At 37.9% G+C, this 20981-nt stretch overlaps 1 protein-coding gene across 10 annotated transcripts in view; it reads right to left on the minus strand.

The window, feature by feature from the left end:
* LOC118655875 (S-adenosyl-L-methionine-dependent tRNA 4-demethylwyosine synthase TYW1) overlaps positions 1-20981 on the minus strand; it is a 122334-nt gene that overhangs the window by 34362 nt on the left and 66991 nt on the right. For 9 of the 10 annotated variants that reach the window (XR_004967440.1, XR_004967441.1, XR_004967439.1 and 6 more), the window contains 2 exons: positions 15649-15826; positions 11041-11176 (listed from right to left, as the gene is read on the minus strand). Coding sequence is in view for 7 of the 10 variants with exons in the window: in XM_036308412.1 (XP_036164305.1) it covers positions 11041-11176; positions 15649-15826 (314 nt within the window). In the remaining 3 variants the exon portion in view is untranslated. Of the gene's footprint in view, positions 1-8729; positions 10005-11040; positions 11177-15648; positions 15827-20981 lie in introns of those variants that run through there. The other variant, XM_036308414.1, reaches the window with a different exon arrangement.

Consider the following 20981-nt stretch of genomic DNA (forward strand, 5'->3'; position numbering starts at 1 on the left):
TGAGGGCCGTAGTTTGCCCATGGCTGTGTCTGGATAACCTTTTCGACGAAGGTGGGGCTGTGAGGGCCAAGCCCCTTGCAAGAATTTCATGCATTGGGCCTCTAGTATATTGATAAACAAAAAAAGCAGCCTGTGCAGTACAAGGGTGGGCAAAAGTAGGGGTATAGTTGAATTCAAGTATAGTTTACATAAAAGAAATATGTCAATGAAGGTAAATCCTAAAGTAAACAGAGATCCTTTTGGGAAGTAACATTTAAGGGGAAAGGGGGTAGGGACTCAAACAGGGCAGTTTTAGTTTTTATACTTCTGTGCTTTATATGAGAGTAAGTTTGACAAAGTAATTGTTTTCTTAAAACAACAGATTATAAAACATATACAGTATGATGCCTATAAATATATATATACATACACATAAGGTTAAAAGAGCATATACTCAGTATGTATTGCTTTTATAATTAGGGGAGAACCCAAGAAACAGAAAACAAACATCACATAGCAACTATGAAAAGTGTGAATTAAAAGTAAAAGTGAATTCTTCCTGGGGAAGAGTTGTTAGAGAATAGCAGGGCTGATAGGAGCAGGGAGAGGAGGAGAGCAAGCCTGCGAAGGCAGCTCAGTGAGACTGCAGAACCAGTCTAAACTGGCCGTCCTCTTCCTAAGGCAGTGGTTCTTAACCTTCCTAATGTCGTGACCCTTTAATACAGTTCCTCATATGTTGTGGTGACCCCCAATTTTATTGTTACAAATTGAACATAATTAAAGCATAGTGATTAATCACAAAAACAATATGTGATTATATATGTTTTCCGCTGGTCTTAGGCGACCCCTGTGAAAGGGTCGTTCGACCCCCAAAGGGGTCGCGACCCACAGGTTGAGAACCGCTGTCCTAAGGAGACACTAAGTTGTTTTTCAGAGATAACAGAACAACGCCACAAATCAGGCAGCCGGGCAGTCAGTCATGCACTAGAGCAGTGATGGCGAACCTATGACACGCATGTCAGAGGTGACACGCGAACTCATTTTTTTGGTTGATTTTTCTTTGTTAAATGGCATTTAAATATATAAAATAAATATCAAAAATATAAGTCTTTGTTTTACTATGGTTGCAAATATCAAAAAATTTCTATATGTGACACAGCACCAGAGTTAAGTTAGGGTTTTTGAAAATGCTGACACGCCAAGCTCAAAAGGTTCGCCATCACTGCACTAGAGGAAGAATTCGTTCTAGAATAACATTTCAATGTCATCGGGTAGAAAGCCACCCTGTACTAGTACTACACACTAAACACCCTCCCCCACCAAATTCAAACATGGGACGCACGAAACACCATGATCCCCTAGTGCCTATGCACTGAGCTCTCCTCATGCTGAAATAACGGAACTCTATAGCATATGCATAACTTCCCGCATCTTCTTTAAATGTAACTCCAAATCCTCGGTGGGGTAGACAGATTTGAGTCTTGCCTCCTATTTCCATGCCTGTGGACTTCACAATAAAAGCTTTTTCTTTTCTCAAAAACCAAGACTATAGTATGTTCCTACACACTTTGTGCAGTGACCCCTTGCTTGGTAACAAGTGTCACTCGTTTTGATTCCAAGGTGCCAACAAAACCACCAACCAGTGAGTGTGTCTAGGAGACACATTCAGTTAGAAAACAGGAAACAGAATTCAGGAGGGGAAATGGAAGGGCTGAGGGAAGAGGGAGAGGAAAGAAAAATGTACTCAAGCAGAATCGTAAGACCAAGAATGAAACCTGAGGACTAAAACTTGGGAAACACTTCCATTGAGAGGATGGAAGAAGCTTAAAGGAGGAGAAGGCGGCAAAGAACAAGAAAGAAAATGAGAAGAGTGCAATGTCCTAAGAAACCACAGGAGGAGAGTTTGAACAGTACTCGTTACTAATTAAAGATACGTAAGATGTTATCAATATTTTCTGTTCAATGACTTCCTTTGTCCTTTTATTTAATGAACACAATATTTTATTTAATGAGCACAGTATTTAGAAGGGATTTCACTGATTCACTAAAATTCCCAACTTCAATCTAAATTTTCCTTTAAGCACTAAATTCTTCAAACTTGACTTTTTCTACTACAAGAATTTTTAGAATATAACCTTTACCTATGGTAAAGAAACCACTGTATTCAAAATACAACTCCATTTTGGCTCACTTGGTTGGGCATCATCCAGTGCATCAAAAGGTTGCCAGTTCAATTCTCTAGTCCGGGCACATGCCCAGGTTGCGGGCTTCGACAGGGGGCAGCCAATGGATGCTTCTCTCTCTAAAATGCAACTCCACTAACTGGGACCATCTAAAAAGATGAGTGGGATATGGTTTTGTGGGCTGTATTCTTCTACTTTCCTCTCAGTGATTTTTATGAAGAGTTAAATTCTGGAAAATAATGTGGTCTCCAGGCTTCTGTCCTTAGTCCCTACCACCTACCACCCCTAGAAACTGGCAACCAGGAGTCCAAAAATAATCACTGCCTTTCCCCCCGGGGAAAATGGGGAAGATGCACTTGAATGGGGCTCTAAGTATACAAGTAGACCTACAACTGCAGGATTCTCCAGTGTCTTCAGTGACTACCAGATATGTTCAAAGTACATAAGTCAAAATACGGCAATTTTTCCATCATGAGCCAGGAATAGGAAAAAATAAAAATGCTCCTTATGGTAATATAAAATGAAGGCTTCCTTCAGTTGCTGAACTGAGCCTCCCAACATCTTAAGATTTCACGAATTAGGAGGAAGATAACCAATATATCCCTCCACACCCTCTCAGATTTTTAATACAGGCCTAGAGGTTTGTGTTTATTTGTTTGTTTGTTTGTTTGTTTGTTTTGGGGGCGGGGGCATTTTATTTTAACAATCTCCAAATCTAGAAGATATCTCATCAGAAAAACTCTAATACTGATGGAAATAAAGCTAATATACTCCAAGGGTTACTCTAATTCCATTTACATGATTTTTAACATTTCCAACTTGTCAAAGGTAAAACATCTTTTTTACCCACTGTGGGACTGGATGAAGTGAAAGTGCAAATGACCGAATATAAATAGTATGTATCTCAATCCAATATCTCAGGCTATGAATGGACTAATGGCATACTTTTTTTATTCCTATAAAGGTGTCAAATGAATGTTTGCCACATATACTAGCTTCTTATGGACCATGTCAGAGGAACAAGTTACCTTCACGTTGCCATAAATCAAATAGAAGTCATAGTTTCCACAATCTCATTTCCCTAATGCACTAATAAGGGCCTTCAAATGTCAATTTGAGAAAGTGCTGCCTTCTTTCTGGGTTCAATAAGCAAAAGAAATTAGCTTCTGACCATTCTTTGTAATGTCCCTTTCTTCCAAACTCGCTTCATAAATCAAACACAATGATTCTCATAAAAAGGTTCAATTCTAATCTCCAAAATGGCAATACCTAAGCTAAAATTTTAAAGATAAGCCTTGAGATGAATGGCCTTGAATGATTCCATTTGGAAGAAATTGAAGAGGATGAAATCTATGGCGTGGCAGGCAAAAAGGCCCATTGGTCTCTTGATGGGAGAATGAAGACTTTCTTGGTATCAATTAGTGGCAATGGGTCTCAATCATTTTTAACCCCAAAGCACTTTTGATAAGCATAGAAATTTTGCTTTAATGCTATTTGAAATTTCAAAGTAAGCAGCACTAAAGAGACATGGGAATTAATGGTCATTTTTAAATCGTCTGTTCAAACTACCTGGGTCCCTTAGAGTGTCCCTCCCAACCCTCTGCCAGATGAAAATCTATGTACATAGATCACTAGGAATAACTCTACCTTTCAAATAGGCCTTGTTAAGTGACTGTAGTTCCAAGTTGGTGTCCACACTATCACTAATTCTTTTTAATCTTACTAAAAACATTGTGCTGAATGAGTATAAAGAATCCCGAGGCAAAAAAAAAAAAAGAATTCTGAGGCACTAATGAAACCATTACTCTAGAAATTAGGAATAAGGAATAAAACATACCTCTAAGATACAAAAAGATCAACTATCTCTTACATCTTCCTTTCTACCTACATGTTCATGTTCAAACCTCTTACACTTCAAATCAAGCAACCAATAACATCCCCCAAACAAACCCCAAAGGCTTGTCTCCTTTCTAAGATACCATTTGTTCTTTGTCCTTCTTACAAGCATTATGCAATCTGCCTTCCATCTCCACCAAACCGTTGAGATTACTTTGGTAATGAGCATCAGTAACTTTCTATATGTACAATATTTGAATTTCCCTCACCACCAATTAATCGATTTCTTCTTTTATCTTGATTATTTCCTTCTTCCTAATAGGTTTATTTTGCTGTTACCTGTCTAACATTTGAATTTAATGCTTAGTTCACTGATGGGAGATTGCTAGTTGCCTTCCAGTACTTATTTTCCCCTTCTTCCTCATTAGCAGAATGCCTAAACTATGTAGTGACAACAGTACACTCAGCAGAAATATTACATTTCCTAGCCTTCCTCAGCAGGATGTGACTAAGAGACTCAGTTCTGGCCAATAAGAGGTAAATAGAAGTGTTATGAAAATCATCTTAAAAAGAAGACTGCCCTTGTATCCATCCTTGTACTGCGTGCTCAAAATGAAAGCTGTAATGCCAACATAATGGCTGGAGCTCTAGCAAATGTTCTGAACCAGGAAGTAAACATCAGGATGAAAGTCATATGTTGACTCTCAGGAGAAAGACAGGAACCTAGGTCTCTGATGATTCTGTGAAGCTAATGAGTAGGAAAAAACTCGCCTTCTCTCCTTTGTTTCTCCTTTACTCTCGCACTGCTATCACATTCACAACACTTCTGAACCTAGTTGTGTGGGGGCTTTTCCCACACCAAGCAATTGTGTGACACCCACTGGGTATCCTACCATTTAACTCAATCCTGGCACTATCTGGAGACAGTGTCAGATCCCGCAGGTTAAGGACTCAGCCGACAAGACTGCTCCCACCGCACGTTAGATGACAATTACACGTCCAGGTTGTCACCTGTGCAGAAGCTGATCAGCGGGAGGTTCCCACAATCCCCACCTTGGCTTCAATTAATTTGCTAGAGTGGCACACAGAATTCAAGTAAACAGTTTACTTACTGTCTATCAGTTTATTATAAAAGAATATGATAAAGGGTACAGATTAACATCCAGATGGATGAGATGTGTAGGGCAAGGTGTATATGTGGCAACGACTGAGGAGCTTCCATGCCCCTTCCCAGCACCTCTGTTTGTTCAGCAGCCCAGAAGCTGCCTGAATCCTTGGGAGTTTTATGGAGACTTCACCATGTAGGCATGATGGATCATTAACTTAAATTTCCAACCACTCTCCTCTCTCTAGAGAAGTGGGGAAGGAGAGACTGAAAATTTCAAGCTTCTAATCTTGGCTTGGTCTTTCTGGTGACCAATCCCCATCCAACAACCATATAGGAGCCCACCCAGAGCTATCTCATTGAAACAAAAGATTCTCCTGGTACTCTCATCACTTGGGAATTTACAAGGGTCTTAGTGGCTCTGTGTTAGGAACCAGGGGGGCAGACACACACACACACACACACACACACACACACACACATCTCACAGTGACTAAGATGAAAGATTGAGCTATCTTTAACATGAAGGTCATGGAGAAATTTTAATAGCATGATAAAATGCTTATGTCCCAACATTAACAAAAATAAGAAGCATATAAAGCTGAATCATATGTAAGAAAGCACTCCTGTCCTCATTACCTCCAAAAAAGGATAAAATAGTACTTCAAAACATCTCAAGGTCCTTGAATTATAGGTAATTTCTTTCCTTGCTCCTTTACATTTCTCTTTACTTCCCCAAAGTTTCTATAATGAACATGTAATATTTTTATAATCAGAACTAGAGGCCTGGTGCATGAATTCATGCACCAGTGGGGTCCCTCGACCTGGCCTGCACCCCCTCACAATCCAGGGGAATGTCGGAGGCCCGGTGCATGGATTCAGCCCGATCCCCGCAGGCCAGGCTGAGCAACCCCACTGGTGCACGAATCTATGCACCGGACCTCTAGTATACATATAAGATCTTTGGTTAATCTCTTCCTGCTCTCCCCCCACCCTTCCCCCTGAGATTCATCAGTCTGTTCCATGTTCCTATGCCTGTGCTTTAATCGTCTGCCCCCTGGTGGTCAGTGTATGTCATAGCTACCGGTAGAATGGTCGAATGGCTGGACATTTAGCATATTAGCCCTTTATATATACAGATATTTTTATAATAAGGTTTAATAGTAAATGTTTTTTTAATCTGAAAATTGTGGGCCACATGGATACATTGGTCTATTGAAATATTAGATACAGCCGAAACCGGTTTAGCTCAGTGGATAGAGCGTCGGCCTGCAGACTGAGAGGTCCCAGGTTCGATTCCGGTCAAGGACATGTACCTGGGTTGCAGGCATATACCCAGTAGGAGATGTGCAGGAGGCAGCTGATCGATGATTCTCTCTCATCGATGTTTCTAACTCTCTATCTCTCTCCCTTCCTCTCTGTAAAAAATCAATATAATATATTTAAAAAAAAAAGAAATATTAGATACATAGCGATCTCATTAATGTACAACAATGGCATGTTACTCCAATAATGTCAGGTCAGAGCATGCTCACATCTGTAGAAAGAGGGCTAATGTTCAGTTTTGATATCCAAGCATGTATAAGACAGGGAATTATTTTTGTCTTTTTTATTTTCAAAAATTAGATTTTAAGAATATTGATTTTATTGCTTAAACATGAAAAAGGATTAATTACTTCAATTTCCTACTAGATCTTCAATTTGGCCTAATAATGGGCCAACAGAAACACATCTGGTCATACTGCTGATAAACGTCTACTGGCAAAGGTAGGCAGTGTTGTCTTGTACAAGATGGATTTCTCTTTTTTAAAAACAGAACTGTATGACAAATAGCTGTTGTGAACGGAAATTAAAGCTAACACATTTTTTTGCTGTTATCTAGAAGGAATTGCTTTTTAGCCCCACATACTCAAGTACCAATAGATTTCTGGCCTCATATTTGAAAAGAAACATTCTGACAAAGGATAAAGATCTGGAAAAATAAACATCATATTTTCTACGAGTAAAAACACAAAAAATGCTACCTTCTACTTTGGGTTGCACTAGCTCATAAATACATTTGAGACAAATAAAAATTCTTTCTTTATAAAGTTCAAGAAATTCTCTTCAAATGCCTCTCCTGGCTCAGGTATACGAAACGACTAAACATGTAACAAAACAGTATAGATGTTTTAATTAAAATATCTGGAACAGCACTTTTTTTAAAAAAAATGAACTATCAGATTATATTAGTAATATGTCTGATCTCCCTAATATAGTTACAGCATACAAGTTTTATTTTTAAGTGTTAAACAACAGTAAAACAGATCTTTTGTGATAGTATCTACTATACCAGTAGTCAGCAAACTGCAGCTCGCGAGCCACATGCGGCTCTTTGGCCCCTTGAGTGCCAGGGTCCAACCCCAGCGGGTCCAGGGGTTCCCAAAGGCGTAGACGGAGTCGGCGAAGAAGGAAGGACACGGAGACAGCGTTCAGTTGATCAGCAGCCTAGCCAGGATCTCTAACCAGGATCTCCAGCCAAGTTCTGGTCTGGATCTCCAGCGAAGTTCTGGTTAGTATCTCCAGCCAGGTTCTCCAGGTTCTCCAGCCAGGTTCTGTAGCCATGTTCCCTTGCTAGGTTCTCCAGCCAGGTTCTGTGTCCATGTTCTCTTGCTAGGTTCTCCAGGCTCTCCAGCCAGGTTCTGTAGCCATGTTCTCTCGCTAGGTTCTCCAGCCAGGTTCAGTCACCAGGTTCTAGTCAGGTTCTCTTGCCAATTTCTGTAGTCAGGTTCAGTCCAGGATCTTTTGCCATGTTCTCTCCAGCGAAGTTCTTCTGTCTCTAGGTTCTGTGTAGGTTCTGTCTTCTGAGTTCTGTGTTCTAAGCTCTGTTTTCTAAGTTCTGTGTCTTGCTGTCTTATTACATCTGTATTTATACCAGTTGATTCAATCCTATCATTCTCTATTACAAAGGTTAGGGCATTTCTTATCTCCATTCCAGGGAGTAAAGATTATGTAGCTTAAGCATGATTGTTCATAGTTAAAGTGATTAATTACCCGCCTGGCACTTAGTTAAGAGGTTTTATTCCCTCCCTAACTTCAGGGGAAAATCCCTACCTGGGGAAACAACCTTTCTCAGAGACCTTGGTTAAAACACATAGTGCCAAGAAGGTGAGCAAACATATTAAGAACAGTATGCCATATATGCCAGGTCCCTTGAAACAGCAAGCATGGACCGGCTCCCGGCACTTGAGTGTGGCTCTTCCACAAAATACCGACTTCTGTGCATGGGCCATGAAGTTTCAATCACACTGTACATGTGAGCCCGCATGTGGTATTTTGTGGAAGAGCCACACTCAAAGGGCCCAAGAGCCGCATGTGGCTCGCGAGCCGCAGTTTGCCGACCACTGTACTATACCAATAATATCAAATATTCAAAAGGCAATAATAGCCCAGCCGATGTAGCTTAGTGGCTGAGCGTTGACCTATGAACCAGGAGGTCACGGTTCGATTCCCAGTCAGGGCACATGCTTGGGTTGCAGGTTTAATCCCCAGTAGGGGACATGTAGGAGGCAGCCAATCAATGATTCTCTCTTATTATTGATGTTTCTCTCTCTCTCTCTCTCTCTCTCTCTCTCTCTCCCTCTCTCTCCCTTTCTCTCTGAAATCAATAAAAAATATATATTTTTATAAAAGGCAGTAACATCACTTAAACTAATTTCAAGACAACTTTTCATTTAAAGAGCAACTTCCTGCCATAAATCTTTCTTAAATGACAACAAAAACAATACAAGTATGAGAAATATAAACTCTTAATTGTTACAAAATGCCCTAATCTGCAGGCAGTTTAAATAGCCTAAATTACATAGACACAATAATAATATATAAGAAGCTCATAGGTTAGAAAATACTGTAATATTTCAAATTATTGCTTACTATCAGTGAGTCAACCCAGAGCACTTGAGTTGACATATAAAGGCTTATAACTTCAGGAAAAGAATTCACTTTGTGGGAAATATGGCCAAAGAAGAAAAAACAAGCTATTAAGCCATTTTACCTACTAATGCCTCCTCCTCACCTTCCAACACTGACTCAGAATACAGTTAAATAACAGTCTTAGATGTGTCTGACATTGCCAGCTCCTGCTATTTACTCCCACCTAAATCCATTCTGACTTTTATGCTATGTATCTCCTACTTGCTGTCTCAGCAACAAGTGAAGATAATATGGCTGAAGGTGAAGTCCAAACAGAAATTTTAGGAACCCAAGAAGCACCAGAACTACTAGCTTTATAAATAACCTAAGACAGATTAGAAACCAAAGTAATGCCAATTTTGCATTTCTTAAATAATGTCACTATTAATTGCCCAAAAAAAGCATTGACTTAAATTCTCCAGCATAAAATTGGAAAAAAAATTTAATCAGCTCTGGTGAGTTTCCACAAAATCGCTCATTTAAAAAAACATTTCTTAAATACCATAAAATACGCTGTGCTAGACATCATGTGGGACTCAGACATGAGTAACTAATCTAGTTGGGGAAAGAAGACAGAATAAAACAGAAGAAATGAAGTGTTTTTATAGATATAAAACTCAGGAAGAGAGAAAGGGGCAGTTAATTGCAACTGGAAAAGGCTTCACATGGTAGAGGTAGTAATGAAGCTGAGACTTGAAGGTTGCAAAAATTTCTACAAATCAAAGTATTGGAAAGAAAGAACATTCTAGGCTCTGAAAGACTGCTGGGCACATTCTCAGGGATGACAACATAAGCAGGGAAGTGCAGCACTCCTGGGGAATGTCATGAACAATGCCTCTGGAAATGCATGCTTGGCAGAGGAGAGAAAGGAAGGTTTTCTGGGTCAGTGACTCCCATAACTGGCTGCATATTGAGTCGCCTGAGTTGTTTGAAATGCAGATTATCAAATCCTAGTAGAAACAGAAAATTTTCATTTTTTTAAGCCTTGACAGTAATTCTTACTTTCAGTCAGATTTTAGTACAGTATGACAAACTGCAGGATTGAACCAAAGAGGTAGAACTAACAGAAAATACCAACTACTGAGATGTGAGGTTAATGGAAAAGAAGAACCAGAAGTTTACTTAAGGTCTAAACAAATAGGAAAGTAAGTACACCATAGGACAGTGATGGCGAACCTTTTGAGCTCGGCGTGTCAGCATTTTGAAAAACCCTAACTTAACTCTGGTGCCGTGTCACATATAGAAATTTTTTGATATTTGCAACCATAGTAAAACAAAGACTTATATTTTTGATATTTATTTTATATATTTAAATGCCATTTAACAAAGAAAAATCAACCCAAAAAATGAGTTTGCGTGTCACCTCTGACACACGTGTCATAGGTTCGCCATCACTGCCATAGGAGAACATAACACGTAAGAAGGGCCAAATGTCTGTAGGAAAAGACATCACATTTGGATATTCTGAGGTTGAGATCCTGATCAGATAGGAAACTTGGTTCTACAAATTCAGGAAAATTAACTTCATATTTAAACATATACTATATGCTACCCTAGCCAGTTTGGCACAGTTGATAGAGTGTCGGCCTGCGGACTAAAAGGTCCGAGTTTGATTCTGGCCAAGGGCACATGCCTGGGTTACGGGTTCGATCCCCATTAGAGGGCATGCAGGAGGCAGCCAGTCAATGATTCTCTCTCATCATTGATGTTTCTATCTCTCTCTCTCTCTCCCTTCCTCTCTGAAATCAATAAAAATATATTTTTTTAAAAACCAAACATATACTATATGCTGACACCTCTTCTAGGGTTGCTATGAACTGCTATTCTCTCCACCAATACATGAAGGACATATATATTACAAACTTAAGAACTCAAATATTTGTTAAACAATAAAAGTTGAAGATTTTATTTAGTCTTTTTTTTAAAACAAAAAAGAAAAAAAACCTACTTCATTTTATTTTCTTTTAAAGATGTCATAATTTTTACCTTTGCTGCCAAGGCTTTCAAACTGTCCAGGAATCTTTGCCAGAAGTCCTTGAAGAGTGGGCGGTCAATTTTCTTCAGGCTGTCTTTGGTGCTGGCATCCACGCTAACGTATAGCTGGGTAACCGGTTTGAGATTCCTTGGTAGTTTAAAATGAAAAACAATAAACACAACAATAAAAAAATAGTGTTATGCCTATTTCAGGCTTTTCATGATGTAAAATTACAATCTGTAATAGATGTGGCTATTAAACATTTCACTGTGTCTAGCGGCTTCTACTTCTCCCAGAAGACTGAAACAAGGATTTTAATCATGTGACAGAATGGGATGTTGATTATTTTTTTTTAAATGACTGGTCACCATCCCTAATAAACTGAAAACATTCAATTACTTAAAACCGGTCCCTCTTGCCGAAACCGGTTTGGCTCAGTGGATAGAGCGTCGGCCTGCGGACTGAAAGGTCCCAGGTTCGATTCCAGTCAAGGGCATGTACCTTGGTTGCGGGCACATCCCCAGTGGGAGATGTGCAGGAGGCAGCTGATCGATGATTCTCTCTCATCGATGTTTCTAACTCTCTATCTCTCTCCCTTCCTCTCTGTAAAAAATCAATAAAATATATTTTTACAAAAAACAAAACAAAAAAAACGGTCCCTCTTCAAACACTAGGTATTCGCAGAAAGTACACAAAACAAGATCTGGCTTAGTCAAAGCTTACACAGTTGAAATCTCACAACCATGTGGGGTCTGTGCTGATGGACCACCTTCCATCATCAATTCACTCATGGAAGTTTTCTAAGAAACAAGAAACAATCCCAAAAGCCCAAGCCTTCTTTAAAGGGCCGAAAAACCACACAATGCCTCACCTATGCCTAAGGGCAGAATTGGGTTCAAAGCCAAGCTTGCATGGGCAATGACTATTCCGGGAGATTTAAGCAATGCAGAGCTAGAACAGCAACCAAGCACTTACAAAGGACTCATTCATTTCATAATGTCATTCTTATCTACTAGATTTCTTGCCAGTTTTGTTTTAAGCCCAGACTGTACTTTTTCCAAAGTCTTTCTGTTCTCTCTTCAAATGGGCCTCATAATTCATTCTCTTCAATAAATTTAGACCTAGAAAGAAGGAAATCCCCCCCTTAATAATCCTATGAACAAATCCTTCCACTATTAATTTTCTATTACTATTCTACAATTTGTATTTACCACTAGAATGTTACTTATGCATTTTTGTTTCAAAATCTATGCATTTTTAAAAACTGAAATATAATTCACATGCCATAAAATTCACCATCAAAATGGTTTATGTGCTTTTTATGTCTATCAGTACCAGCCTTATCAATCTTTGAGTATAAGACCTTGAAGGACAGGAACTATATTTTTCTTTTTATCCAGCCATATAGGCAGACACTGAAAGCTACCTTTTAGTTGACTTCAGCTAACAGAACTTTTAAGGGCATGTAGGCCAAACAAATGATTGCAATGATCCGCCTTATTGATATATGGAAAAATCAGAAAGGTCTCATTAAAGGTGGAGAAGCTCTCAGCAAAGTTAGGAAAGAAGTGATTAAAATATTGGCAGACTCTCATTGCTTTAATCCCTCTTCAGCATTGAGATACAAAGGGAATCCTTAAAAGTTCAGGAATGTGTCACTACTGTGCAAAGATATCAATTACTAAAAATGCGAAACAATAGCATATGTAATGGCAGCATCCTGTCTCATCACTATTTTGCTGGCACCTCTTTAACAACAAATAAGCTATACTACCTTAACGGTACTTTATGTTCCACAAAAAATAAAAATAAAGAAGACTATTTTAATGGATACTATTGGGTTATCATTATCTGATACTTATGAGACGTTGTTATAAAGCTGTCTGATGCAAAGTAGGAACTGGCCTGACCTCTTCACTATGCCTCCATAACTACTTAAGATTATGAACAGTAAATTCCAAAGGCCATGGTTATTTTACAAACCTCCATCATTTGCAAAAAAAGGAAGCCCTGGACACTGACAGTACCAATAAGGGACTTTGTCAATACTAAATGTCTGAGGTGCTATAATGAAGGAAGTCTACAGATTTCTTACCAGGGAGCAGAGAAAGAATGGAGAAGAGGGAACGTCCCTGGGAATTATAACTCATTCAAAGGCAGTAAAAGTACGTTGGAAAATTTTTCTGAACTCAGGAATCTAATGTTTGCCTGGTATGGGCCTCTATTCCCCAGGAAAGGAATTGGGCTCCCAACATGATCATTTGTCCATTCTATACAGAGACAGCATCATTTTAATTCCCCAAAAGCAAAACATGTTTTATCCTTAACATCATCAAAATAATTGCTGTGCCTGAGAATCTCACATCACTGCTGAGAACAATAAAAAGGACTATATCAATACAATCCTAAATCCAACACCCAGTGATAATGCCCAATGAACTGTGATATGATTATTGTGATGACTCTTCATCCTGCTAATTTTAAATCCGAGTTGAGAATGATCATATATGAAATGCATTGTAATTGAACATAAAAATCTCTCTCCCTTTTTTTTCCTATAGAGATGTAGGCCTACTAATTTCTACAGAAAGGAAAAAAGGGAGAGGAATTTATGTTTGTAAGAAGTCAAGTGGATTAAATAGTAAGTTTGTTGACCCTATTGGACAAAAAAAAAAAAAATTCCCAAAATGGCCTAAACTTTCAATACCAGAATCCCTAAGGCAATCGGGAGCTGTCACATCAGGCCAAATAATTTGGGAGGAAAAGAGAAGGAGAAGATTTACTGAGCACTCATCATGTACTGAGTGCACTGTGCTATGTTTGACCTTTCTTGTTCAGTTCATTGAATCCTCATAATAAACAAGGTAGTTGCTACTTATGCCCATTTTAGAGATGAAAAAACTAAGGTTCAAAGAGATTACGGAGCTTGTTCAAGGATCCACAAAAAATATGTGGATAATCTTGTATTTAATAATTTAACAACAAGATTCAAGCCTAGAAGTACTCCAGAGCCTGTGTTCCTAGCCCTGTGCCACAATGCCTCCATCAAAATGGCCAGATCATAGGCAGTGCAGCTCAAGCCTCTCATCACAGAAACCCAAAAGTAGTATTTCAAGCCTCACAGCAGTATATCTCTAAGTGTGCTCAGGGCCAGCTGGATCAGCAGCACATGAAGCCCTGGCCAGTATGGCTCAATTATGAGAGTGTTGGCCTGCACACCAAAGGGTCTTGGGTTCAATTCCCAGTCAAGGGTAATTACCTGGGATGCGGATTCGCTCCTGCTTCCTGTCGGGGCATGTGCAGGAAGCAACCAGTCGATGTGTCTCTCTCACATGGATGTTTCTCTCTCTCTCTCTCTCTCTCTCTCTCTCTCTCTCTCTCTCTCCCTCCCTCCCTCCCTCCCTCCCTCCCTCCCTCCCTCCCTCTCCCCTCCCTCCCTTCCAGTCTCTCTGAAAAGCAATGGGAAAAATATCCTCAGGTGAGGATAAATAAATAAATAATTTTTTTTTTTTTAAAAGGAAGCACATGAAATGCAAGTTCTTGGGCCTCTCCCAAGACTGAATCAGCCTCCAGAAATGGGGCCTTAATAAGTATGTCAGTATTTTAGTTTCAAGAATGTCTCAACATTGATGAAAGAAATTGAAGACACAAATAGATGGGAAGATATTCCATGTTCACAGATCAGAAAAATTAATATCGTTAAAATGTCCATAATACCCAAAGCCATCTACAGATTCAATAAAATCCCTATCAAAATTCCAATGGCAACTTTTTACAGAAATAGAAAGAACAATCTTAAAATTCATGTAGAACTATAAAAAATGTTGAATAGCCAAAGTAATCCTGAGAAAGAACAAAGCTGGAGGCATTATACTTCCTGATTTCAAACTATACTACAAAGTTATAGTATTCAAAACAATAGGATACTGGCATTTAAAACAAAAACAAACACCCACATATGTTTATGGAAGGAATCGAGAGTCCAAAAAATAAACCCACCATATATGGTCAACTCATATTTGACAAGGGAGCCAAGAATTCTCAATGTGGAAAGGACAGTCTCTTCCATAAATGATGCTGGGACAACTGAATATTGACATGGGAAGAAAAATTATATTGGACCCCTATATTACACCACTCAGAAAAATTAAGCCAAAATGAGTGAAAAACTTAAATATAATACCTAAAACTGTAAAAGTCCTAGAAGAAAACACAGGGTAAAAGCCTGACATTTTGGTCTTGGCAACAATGTTTTGGATATGACACCAAAAGTGCAAGCAACCAAAGCAAAAATAAAGTGGAACCATATCAAACTAAAAAGCTTCTGCACAGCAAAAGACATAGTCAACAAAATTAAAAGGAAACCTACAGAATGGGAAAAAATATTTGCAAATCAATATCCAAAATATATAAGATCTTCAAAAAATTAAAAATAGAACTACTATATGATCCAGCAATCCCACTTTTGGGTATATATCCGAAGGAAATGAAATCAGTATCTTCAAGAGATATATGCACCCCAAACTTCAAGACAGCATTATTCACAACAGCCAAGACAAGGAAACAACCTAAGCATCTGTTGGTTCAAGCAGCATATCGTAATAAGCTGGGTCACTCACCTGATTTCCACAGGGAATTGTGCATTTGTGACCAGGAAACTGGAGATTTTACACTCATGGAGTAGCTTCAAAAACCTGTTGATTTCTGGGTACATGATGGGTTCTCCCACAAGGGACAATGCACAGTGCTTTACTGTCATTCCTTCTTTAAAACGTTCTTCTTTGACACCTGGTACACCTGGAAAACACAGTGAAAATGATCATGCTCAATAAGTCACAGATAGAGGAAAACTACTTTTATTTTTCTTTATTAAAATTTTTACATTTTTCCTAATGGTTCCTTGATTTTAGAAGGTGAATTTATTTTTTTATACCAGCCAGATAATAAAAAATGAGGGCCCAAGGGAAAAAAAAATCTAGAATTATTGAAACAGGAAAATTAGTCACCAATAGTTTTAGTACTAATTAAACTATGTCAATACAAGCAGGCAAAACTAACTTTATTAGCTAATTATTTGAGAAACACAGAACATATTACATTCCTTAATTTGCTTAGCTCTGCATTCTTTCATGTTTGTATAAATAAATGAACTCAATATATCTACATAAGGAAAAGCCTTGTCTAGACCATTCACTTCCCCCTTCATTTCTCAAGCTGTTTCTTTGCAAATATTAATAAAATTGAAAAACTCTAGCTAGACTAAGGAAAAACAGAGAAAAGACTTAAATAAACAAAATCAGAAATAAAAAAGAGAAGTTACAACAGACACCACAGAAATAAAAAGGACTATACAAGAATACTATGGAAGGCTATATGCCACCAAATTTGATAACCTAGAAGAAATGGACAAGTTCTTAGAAATATATAACCTTCCTAGACTGAACCATGAAGAACTGGAAAATCTAAACAGACCAATTGACAGTAAAGAAATTGAAACATTCATTAAGGCATCCCTTAATGGTCCAAGACCATGTGGCTTCACTAGTGAATTCTACCAAACAGTCAAAGAAGATTTAATACCTATCCTTCTCAAACTCTTCCAAATAATTAAAGAGAGGAAATACTTCTAACTCATTTTATGAGGCCAACATTACCCTCATACCAAAACCTGGCAGGACAACTCAATAAAAGAAAATTGCAGACCAATATCTCTGATGAATATGTCATATCAAATACAGCAATACATTAAAAAGATAATAAATCACAATTAATTGTGGTTCAACCAGGGGCACAAGGATGGTTCAACGTATGCAAATTGATGCATGTGATACACATTAACAAAATAAAAGATAACAAAATCATATGATCATATAAAAATGCAGAAAAATCATTTGACAGATGACATCTATTTATGATGAAAACACTCAATAAAATGGGTATAAAAGGAAAGTACCTCAATATAATAAAAGCCATATATGATAAACCCTCACTTAATACACTCAACGGCAAAAAACTGAAAGCTTGTCCTCTGAGATCAGGAAAAAGACAAAGTGCTCACTCTCCTCACTATTATTCAACACAACACTGCAAGTCCTAGCCAGATCAATCAGGCACGAGAAAGAAATAAAAAGGTATCCAAATTGGGAATGAAGAAGTAAAATTGTCACCTTTTACAAGATGACATGTTTCTTCATATAGAAAACCCTAAGGACTCCACCAAAAGACTACTAGAAACAATAAACAAATAAAGTTGCAGGATGCAAAACCAATACACAAAATCCATTGTGTTCCTGTATACTAACAACCAATACGAGAAAGGGAAATAAAGACAACAATCCTATTTACACTTTTAACAAAAACGATAAAAATGCCTAGGAATAAACTAAACAAAGAGAGTAAAGGACCTATACACTGAAAAACTATAAAACATTGTTGGGGGGGAAAAATCGAAGAAGACACAAAGAAATGGGAAGATATTCCATGTTCTTGGATTGGAAGAATTAACATTGTTTAAATGGCCGTATTACCAAACACAATCTACATATTTAAGCATTCCTCATAAAAATCCCAATGGTATTTTTAAAAGATATACAATAAAATCATAAAATTTGTATGGAACCACAAAAAACACTGACTGTATAGCCAAAGCAATCTTGGGGGGGTGGGGGGCGGTGAGGAGGGGGCAACAAAGCTGGAGGCATCAGACTCCCAGACTTCAAATTATACTACAAAGTTGCAATAATCAAAATAGTATCATACTGGTAGAAAAACAGACCAATGAGACAGAACCTAGAGCCCAGAAATATGCCCATATTTATGGGCAACTAATTTTTTATAAAAAAGCCAAAAACATACAATGGAAAAAAGAAAGCTTCTTCAATAAATGGTGGGAAAATTGGAAAGCCACATTAAAAAAAAATGAAACTAGACTTCTATTTGACATCATACACAAAAATTAACTCAAAATGGATCAAAGACCTAAAACAAAAAATACATAGAAGAAAATAAAGGTACTAAACTTATGGACCTTGGTCTCAGAGAGGATATAGAAATTTGACACCAAAGGCAGGAAAGTAAAAGTAAAAATAAATAAATGGAACTATATCAAACCTAAAAGCTTCTGCAAAAGAAAGAAACCATCAACAAAACAAAAGAAACCATCAAAACAAAAAGGCAACCAACTAAATGGGAGAAAATATTTGCAAATAATACTTCCTATTAGGGGCTAGAGAACTCATACAGCTAAACAACAAAAAACCAAACAATCCAATTTTAAAAGTGGGCAGAGGACCTAAAACAGACACTTTTCTTAAATGCCCAACAAATATATGAAAACATGGTCAACTTCACTAGCTATAAAGAAAATGTAAATCAAAACCACAATGAGATATTAATTTACACCTGTTAGAATGGTTGTTATCAATAAGACAAGAAATAAGCATTAGAGAGGATGTGGAGAAAAGGAACCCTCATACACTGCTGGTGAGAGTGTAAAATGCTACAGCCACTATACAAAAGAGCATGAAGGTTCCTCAAAAAATTAAGAATAGATCTAACTACCAATATTACCCAGCAATCTATTCTTCTGGGTATATAACTGGAAATTTTGAAAACATGTATTCATTCAGATACATGTACCCCTATGTTCATTGCAGTATTATTCATGGTATCTAAGACATGGAAAAATCATAAGTATCCTTTGATGGATGACTGGATAAAGACGCATACAATGGAATATGACTCAGCTTAAAGAAAGGATGAAATGCTGACATTTGGGACAATGTGGGTAGATCTTGACAGTTATCATGCTAAGGGAAATAAGTCAGATGAAAAAGGGCAAGAACCATATGATTTCGCTCATATATAGGATATAAAACAGAAAGCAACAGAAGAACAAACAAATTCACTGGCACAGACAACAATATGGTGGTTACCAGAGGGAAGTGGAGTGGTGGGAGATTGAAGAAGGTAAAGGGGGTCAAACATGGTGATGAAAGGAGACTAGATGTTGGGTAGTGAGCATACAATAATATACAGATGATGTATTATAGAACTGTACACTTGAAACTTATATAATGTTACTAACCACTATCACCCTAATAATTTTAAAAGAACCAATTGATGAAATATTCACGTTAAGTGGATTAAACAAAAACATAGATAATTTCATTTTTAAAAAACCTTGTGGGCAAACTTTTTAAAGTAATAATTCTGTGATTTAATAATTTCCCTTTTTCTTTTTACTGAAAAGGTTTTATCACGCACAGTGTGAGGGGAGGCTAATGTTTTCAAAAGTAAGCCTTGAGAACAAAGCCTTGGTTCTCTCATTCAAAAAGCACAATTCTGTGCTAAATGCCAGAGGCTCTTACAGTGTTCCTCTCAAAAACAAGGTCCTTGGGGACTCAACTTCATGCCTTCCTTCACTGTCCTCAAAGAAATGTGTCAGAAAAGACGACATCCTCTAAATTTCTAATGGAAAGAAGTCCTGGAGCAGGAAGACAGTCCAGGGAACAGCACACATTACATTTCATTAGGAATCTATTCCCCACCGTCTGTCTCTGTCTTTCTGTGTCTCTCTCTAGCACAATCTGTTCTCTTGCTTCCCTATACAACATCCCTTTCACAACTAAACTCTGCTTTGTTATTCTGACTTACTTTTGTTGTTTTTTCTGAAGTATGTTTTCTGACCTTTCTCTTATCCTGAACAGCCACTTGATCCTGGACAATCACTAGTCATCAGATCAACTATGAAGCATACCTCATTCTCATTTCACTGAAAAACTCCAGAGTAGTAACTTCAGATTCCAGACATTTCATTCTAATGTTATAGCAATAAGCTGCATAACACAGAAATAAACATGATATACTGTTAAGCATAGAGTATGTCTATTTCTTATTGGGGGGGCAGTTAATAATAAATCTTTATTCTGAATACTTTCTTATATCTTTTTTATTGAGTTATCATTGACATATATGAATATTCCTGTTTTTATTTTTTTATATTTTATTGATTTTTTTACAGAGAGGAAGGGATAGGGATCGAGAGTTAGAAACATCGATGAGAGAGAAACATCGATCAGCTGCCTCCTGCACACCCCCTTACTGGGGATGTGCCCGCAACCAAGGTACATGCCCTTGACCGGAATCAAATCTGGGACCCTTTAGTCCTCAGGCCGATGCTCTATCCACTGAACAAAACCAGTCAGGGCTATCCTATTTTTAAAGATTGGACCAATTTAAAATAAAATATTCCCTATTTTCTTTTTATAACAATACAGTTCCTGACCACAGATCTTCCTAAGAAACCCTCCTGGCTGAACGTCATATACTATAATATATGTTCGCCATAGCAACTGCCACTGTGAGGTGTTCCATAAATAAGCTTCAGAAAACAATTAGCAGGTAGTGTTCTCTTCCCCACCTCCACATTTCTTTTGGATGTGTACTTCAGCATACCTCCTTTGTGAAAACTTTTGGGGATCTTTTATTTTCTGCCTTACTTCACTTCTAGCTTAAACTATAGATAAAAACATCTAGCAACAAATGATGTCTTTTCATCTTTCACCTTCAGCACTGAGGCCATTCTAATAAGGGTTCATTCATGCGATGTCTGTTGAACTGATGGGAAACTGAGCTAAAGAAACCCAGCCCCAGCCTGTTTGGCTCAGTAGATAAGAGTGTTGGCCTTCAGACCAAAGGGGCCCGGGTTCAATTCCAGTCAAGGGCATGTACCTCAGTTACAGGCTCCTCCCTCCTGCAGGAGGCAACCAATCAATGTGTTTCTCTCACAACAATGTTTCTCTCTGTCTTTCCCTTTCTCTTCCACTCTCCCTAAATATCGATGGGAAAATATCATCTGTTGAGAATTAAATTTTTAAAAAAAGAAAGAAACCCAGCCCCATTCTCTAATATTTGGCAGTGAGGGTGGATGGGGCAGGCAGCATTATAAAAA

The sequence above is a fragment of the Myotis myotis genome, unplaced genomic scaffold (assembly GCF_014108235.1).
Source record: "Myotis myotis isolate mMyoMyo1 unplaced genomic scaffold, mMyoMyo1.p scaffold_m19_p_5, whole genome shotgun sequence".
Taxonomy (NCBI): domain Eukaryota; kingdom Metazoa; phylum Chordata; class Mammalia; order Chiroptera; family Vespertilionidae; genus Myotis; species Myotis myotis.